The sequence below is a fragment of the Xiphophorus hellerii genome, chromosome 24, assembly GCF_003331165.1.
Source record: "Xiphophorus hellerii strain 12219 chromosome 24, Xiphophorus_hellerii-4.1, whole genome shotgun sequence".
Taxonomy (NCBI): Eukaryota; Metazoa; Chordata; class Actinopteri; order Cyprinodontiformes; family Poeciliidae; genus Xiphophorus; species Xiphophorus hellerii.
The window spans coordinates 12,751,900-12,758,749 of record NC_045695.1 but is presented as its reverse complement, the minus strand read 5'-3'; the positions used below and the strand labels follow the sequence as shown (position 1 = coordinate 12,758,749).

Below are 6,850 nucleotides of genomic sequence, written 5' to 3'. Positions count from 1 at the left end.
TGACTTTTTAAAGCTGAGCTGAGTTCATTCCAATAACATGAGTTTATTGGAATGAACTCATGTTTATTCCAATAAACATGAAGGAACATGAGTTCATCTGTTCCTTTTTACTCCTTAAAAAGTAAAAGGAGAGAAAATCTGTTTAAACATTTACTTTTAAGGCCAATTCCTGGTGAGCCGAGCAGCATTGAGGCAAAGCTCCTTCATTCAACAGAAACTCAGACGAGTTTTTAAAGCTCAGCTGATTTATTTAAAAAATTGAGCTAAAAAACAAATCAAAATGTGTTGAAACCTGGTTGAGGTAAGAGGCCACTGAAGTTAGGGTTAAGTCCCAGCTCGATAAGACGTTCCTAGCCAGACTTTGACTAGGTCGAAAAATGAACGGGAGTCTATGGCAGCTACATGAAAGGAATGGGCTAGGACCACCAAACATGGCGGGGACCTGCAGAGGGTTGGAGGGAGAATACGAATCAAGTTTGGTCAAATGAGCACTTCTTTTTGTACTTCACCAATTTTCCATTCTGTGCACCACCCAGGTCCGTTTAACAGTTTCAGGACCTGACCAGCACCCCTCAGCATCATTTGCTTGAGAAATAATGAGATTTGGAACCTATTGGAACTTCTTCATCTTGCCTGAACTACCAGAGACTGTCAGGATCTGCGGCTTCAGCAGTTCCTCTGGTTTCCTTCTAGGTGGCGTTCGAGAGCTCGCTGCCGTATTCACACACCCTCTCCACAGGTGTGTTTCGGCACACCTGTGGATCATCAGCGGGAGCATATTAGGAGCGGGTTCCCGGCACTTCGTCGCCAAAGTGTTGTCGCCTTTGTGGTACATCTGGTCCTGAGATCTCTAGAAAGATATCCAGTCTGTTTCGCACGCTTACCTGTCCTGTACCTTTCTGTGATTCCTAGGCTCCCTGTTGTCTGGACACTCCATGCGAAGTACGGGATTTGCAGTTCCATCCGCTGAGCTCCCTGACGAGTTACGCCCACCTACCAGCTGTTCGATCACACCGGTCCGCTCCTGATCAGACGCTCCTGCATTACACACCAATTGTCTTTTGTAAATAAATCTTTAATCTGATCTCCTGAGAGAGTCTTTGCATGTGGGTTCGGAGAGTTCAAAACAACATGACAGAGACCAGATGAAGAACCAGACAGGTCCAACTGATGACTTTAGGAGCAACTGTCGTGGCCATTTATGCTAAGGTTTTGTAGTTTATAATTTCTACCAATTTTGTTTTGTTCTTTGGGTAGTTGGAATATATTTAAGTTAATTTAGAATCAAAATTTGTAATTAATTTTTATATTTGGAATTGTTTAATTTACGTTGTTAATTGTTAGACCCTCCCACCAAAACACACCGGGTGCTGGGTGGATTGTTTGGTGGATGTCTGGTGGCTACGTCTTAAAATTGTAAGTCAGACTTTTTTCTTTGCCATTTTTCTGTACTCTTTAAAATACAAATGTTCTTTTTTGTAGGTTTCTGTAAAGTGCAGTGAGGGAATGTTGCTGTCTGCCGTTGATCCGTCACTGTTCTTAGAAGGAGAAATTCAGTATGTTTGCAATAATACTGGGAATACTGTGATATTAATTAAAACAATACTCTGTCCTTGTTTAAATATTTGTCACATTTCCTCTAAAGTTACCTATTGTTTCATTGTCTAATTTCATAAGCATGTTTTGCAAATTTTGAATATATTGACAATTTGTACAATTCGGTATGTATATTGGCAAGGTACCTCTTGAAAATGTAATATATTTAAAATAAAATGTGATTTGTTATGCATGCCTGCATCCACTCTATGACCAACATTCACCATCCGACCCGATGGAACTGGAAGAGGTTCTGAAGGAGGAATGGCAGAGGATCCCCAAATCCAGCTGTGAAAAACTAGTTGCATCATTTCCAAGAAGACTCATGGCTGTACAAGCTAAAAAGGGGTTTCTACTGAGCAAAAGGTCTGAATACTTATGACCATGTGATGTTTCAGTTTTTCTTTTTTTAATAAATTTACAAAGCTTTCTACAATTCTATATGTTTTCTGTCAAGAGGGGATGCTGAGTATACATTAATGAGAAATAATATGAACTTTTCTGAGATTAGCAAATGGCTGCAATCAAACAGAGTGAGAAATTTAAAGGGGTATGAATACGTTTCATTCATTAATTCACCAGGGACTTTGATTTTCCTCATTAAAACAAAATCAGAGTAAGGAAAAACATGGATATTTGAAATGTCCGTGATTGTATTCAGTGACTCAAATATAAATACATAAAACAGCTTTCCTAGCAAGTTGGCAAACAGCTGTGGAAATTATTGCTGTGATTCAACCAACAATTTATGATTTTCTAATGAGCAAACATTTAAACCAGAAAGACTCAGAAATGGAGCGATGGTCAGGAAAGAGGTCAAGTTTTCCATATTAAAGAAAGTCCATAAAGTAACGCATTTGATCCAAAATGTCTGATTCAATCTGGATTTTCTACTGATAAAAGCCCAGAGAAATCCTCTCTGATCAATAAATTATTGACTTCATATTGAAATATTTTCCATCCACCAATCAGGAACCCAGATATCTCAGCCGGGCCACAAACACTCAGAACCTACTGGTACCAGTTTGACTCCAAACTGGGAGCAAACTCAGCTTGTTGTCTGGGTTACAGATGAAAACTCAGAGAAAATCAGAGTTCCTGATTGAAACCAGGTGCTGCAGCTCTGCATCATAACCAGAACCAGAACCAGAACCAGAACCAGGCCCAGTTCTGGTTCTGGTTCTGTCCAGCAGCTCAAAGAGAGAAAACCCAGTCAGGACTGGAAACCAGAAGAATGTGGAGTTAAAACTCACCTGATCAGATCTTTGCTTCTCCTTCTGTTCACACAAACCGAGTCGGAACGAACTGGACCCGATTCTCCAGAACTTGAACCGGACCCACCTGAGGCTCCGCCCCCTCTCACAGCAGAGGTGTGTTGCTAATGAGAAGAATCCTGTCTGATCATCACTACCAGGAAATAAATGGAAAATAACAACCAGTTCACATTTCAGTTTAAAGATTATTTATGTTTAAACATTTCAAGATTTTTTTCCCATGACTATTTCATTAAATTAATAAAGATTTTCAAGTTGATCAGATTCAGTTTTATCTATAAAGACTTTTATAAAATAGCCAAAGCTGCACCAAGTTTCTGCTCAGCAACACAATAAACCACCAATAATAGTTTCTGCTTGTTCTAATCCTCAGCGCTCACGTAGCAGAGCTCACTTCATTTCAGCCTCCTGCCTCTGACTCCCCAGAGGATCCATCACTCTGCGTCTCTGAGGTCTGAGTCCGGGTCCAGAAAATTATCTTTACACCCGTCTGGCCCCCCGGCACTGCAGAACAGGACATTACCTGTCCAGATCGCTGTAAAAACATTGACAAAAAAACAGAAATATAAAATACAGCGGACCTAATTCAAACCTAATTCAACATTTATAAAGAATCCTATGTCCTTTTTTCTTGCACCCCTTCAAATAAAGTCTTACCAAATTTACTTCCTTGCAACCACATTGTTTTAAATAATATCACACCCTGGTTCACTTACACCTGCTTAGTTGTTTATGCTGTGGATTAATTTCACATTGAAACATTGTAAATAAAACATCAGCAAAACAAGAAGTGAACACTCACCTGATCCAGACGCTGCTCTTCTTCTTCTTCTTCTTCTTCTTTTTTGGCGGTTGGCAAGCAACTTATTGATGTGCATTACCGCCATGAACTGGAATGGAGTGTGGATCGGGATGCTACATATATTTTCCCCCAAGCCCCAAAAAAAGAAAAATAAAAGAAACCTTATATCCTTTCTATCAATTTCGTTTTCTTAAGATAATTTATTAAATAACAAAAATATACAGACTCTGCTCTGCTGCTGCATGGAGTCTGAACCGGTTCTGATCCAAACCTGACTAGAGCTGACACACCTGAGGCTCCGCCCCCTGACCCAGCTGAGGCTCCGCCTCCGTCCAGGTGACAATAAACACCTTCATTTTCACGTTTTCCTTTGTATGAGTTGAGCTGTAAAACTTTAGGTCAGATTTGAACTTTTTCAGGTTTTTCTCAGTTTTCTGCTCATTTCCAACCAACATTTTATTGCAGGAAATCATTTCAGGAAGGAACCAGAAGATTCAGGAGTCTGGGAGATGAGACTGTAACCGACCTGAACACTGAGGCCCCAGAGCGCCCCCTGCAGGATCTGCTGCACCATTAACCAGACAGAAATGGCAGTTTTATACAAGTTATTATTCTAATTCAATAGCTGATTTAATTCATCGAGTTTTGATTGAAAAGATTGATTCTCATCTGTTTTATTAAAAAAACATCTTCAGTCTGAATACTGCAAAAATAAACTGCTGGCTAAATTAGTAGCTTAAAGCTGAAATCAACTTGAGATGTTTCTGCTTTTACTAATTTAAGCTGTGAAACTAAATGTGAAAACTTATAATACAGCAAAAATGGCCTGGAGGATTAAAATGAAGGTTTAGTTATTATATGTGTACACAGTCAGCTGCATAAAAAATACACAAAGATTTTTTAAAAACTTTATTTGGTCGTTAAACATCCAGCAACCCACATTGCATTAGAAGAATGATGAAAATCAAACATGAACCAATCAGCACATTATCCCAGTGATTCTCTGAGGTTTGAATAAATCAGTAAAATCACAGTAAAGAGCCTGAAGTTCTCTAGAAAACTCAAAACATGAAATATGGAGTTAAAAAAGTAAAATCCAAAACAAACTGAGAGAAATTAAAGCTGAGAATCAATGATGACGTAAAACTTCAAGATTTAGCTTTTACAATGAACATAAAATATATAAAATCTTTTTTTTCCAGGTTCCACATGTTCCTGAAAACTGCTCTAAGATCAGAGTTTCTGTAGGACATCCAGTTCTAAACTGGTTAAACTGGTTTCTGTGATGGAAGCTGAAGTTTCTCTGCAGTTTCCAGTAAAGCATCTTTTTATCTGTGGAGCTTTGAGGAACATTTTCATGTCAGCAGAAGGAAGAAGCAGCAGAGAAAAGAGGTTTGAAGTGTCTTTCATGGCTTCAAAGCTGAACTGAAAATGATTCCCATGTTTCCATTCTCAGACCATTTCTGGTTCCAGGATGAAAATGAATCAGAGAGAAAAAAGATCAACTTTCCAGTTGAATCCAGTTCAGATCAAAACTCCATGAAGCCTCTAAATGGAGCCCAGTTTGAATTGGATCTTTATTGATCCAAAGAGACAAACAATATCAGACACTAAATGACAGACACGAGAAAATAAACAGGAGGAAAATCTTGGAGGTCAGAGGTCATCATCATGATCCAGTCAGAGTCTCTTTAGACTCAAACTGCTGCAGCTTCAACCTCTGAGGATCAGCAGGACACTGAGACCATTCTCTACTTCACAGAGATCAGAACCTGCAGAGAGAAGAAGGAAGGAGAGAGCAGATCAGTGAGTGTTTCCAGCCTCTCTCCAGCAGCAGTCAGTGACGCAGCACATCCACTAGATGGTTTCCAGGCTGCAGTCAGACTGATCTCAGAGCTGTGACCAAGATGAACCCGATCAGTTGTTTCCTGTTGAACTGAGAGAACAAACAGATCTGAGATCAGATCTGCTGCTGCCACAGTTTGATGGATGAGGACCACTGTCTCTAGACATGTTGGACGGCTGGACGCTGGAGTCCAGCTGGACTTCCTGGAGACATGGACACAGCAACAACACTCATCTTCACACCAACACAAACGCAGGAACACAGCAAGCTGCTGCTCCTCTGATTGGCTGATTGCTGTCTCTCTGTCCAATCAGGAAGCCTGAACCATTCTCCTCCCACTGAGAAGCTGCAGCTTTACTGGGAACACTGGATCTTTGCTTTGATGCTAACTGGGTTTAGTTCAATATGCTGACAGCAGCTGGACTCACTACAAACATTTACTTACCAAACAGTCTTTACAAGATTCTTCAGCTGCTGAACATCTGGATAATTCAGGTTGTTTCCGCTCAGGTCCAGTCCTGTCAGACGGGTCGGGTTGGACTTCAGAGCTGAGGCCAAATAATCACAGCTGGTCTCTGACAAACTGCAGCCCCTCAAGCTGAATAAAGAATAAAAGATGTGAGCTGAAGCCAACAGGATGCAGGTTAACCAGTCCAACAGAACCAGTTAAAGATTCTCATCAATATTAATGCCAACAAGCTGCTGCTTCAATAAAGACCTGCTGACTTCAGAACCAGAACCAGAACCAGAACCTGGTACTGGGTCATGTTGTGTTGGAGGATTTTAGTCAGTAAAATCATTCCAGGTTCTGATCAAAGTGTTGAAGCATCAATCATTGATTATTGATTTGTTCCTGTCAGATTCCAGGAATTCACTTTTCTAGACTGGGTTGAATGACCTTTGACCTGCTTCACATGAGGGGGATTTCTACACACTGGGGGTCCGAATGCTGTCCTGTTCTGACCTCAGATCAGCAGGTCCAACTCAGTTACACAGAGGGACTAAATTAAACTCTGGATCCAAGTCCAGGAACAAACTCAGAAAATATTTATTAGAACAGAAGAAATTAATTTGATTTATGATCAATTATATATAATTATTCACAGAAATATCAATAATTATATAATTACATACATCAATGTCTCCAGTCTGCAGCCTTCAGTCTGTAGAAAACCACAGAGCTCCTTCACTCCAGAATCTCCCAGGTTGGTTCTGATCAGGTCCAGTTCTGTCAGATGGGTCAGTTTGGACTTCAGAGCTGAGAACAGAGAAGTCCAGCTGGTCTCTGACAAACTGCAGTAATCCAATCTGAATAAAGAATAAAAGATGTGA

The 6,850-nt window shown here is 40.2% G+C and overlaps 1 protein-coding gene and 1 long non-coding RNA gene across 2 annotated transcripts in view; one reads left to right on the top strand and one right to left on the bottom strand.

Annotated features, from left to right (window-relative positions):
* LOC116715911 (ribonuclease inhibitor-like) overlaps positions 1–6,850 on the bottom strand; it is a 65,475-nt gene that overhangs the window by 15,487 nt on the left and 43,138 nt on the right. The window contains exon 7 of the mRNA XM_032556664.1: positions 5,964–6,116. Within this exon, the coding sequence (XP_032412555.1) occupies positions 5,964–6,116 (153 nt within the window). The remainder of the gene's footprint in view (positions 1–5,963; positions 6,117–6,850) is intronic.
* Positions 644–1,084, top strand: LOC116716009 (uncharacterized). The gene is made up of 2 exons (XR_004338344.1): positions 644–829; positions 913–1,084. It is a non-coding gene; the product is annotated as an uncharacterized LOC116716009 (long non-coding RNA).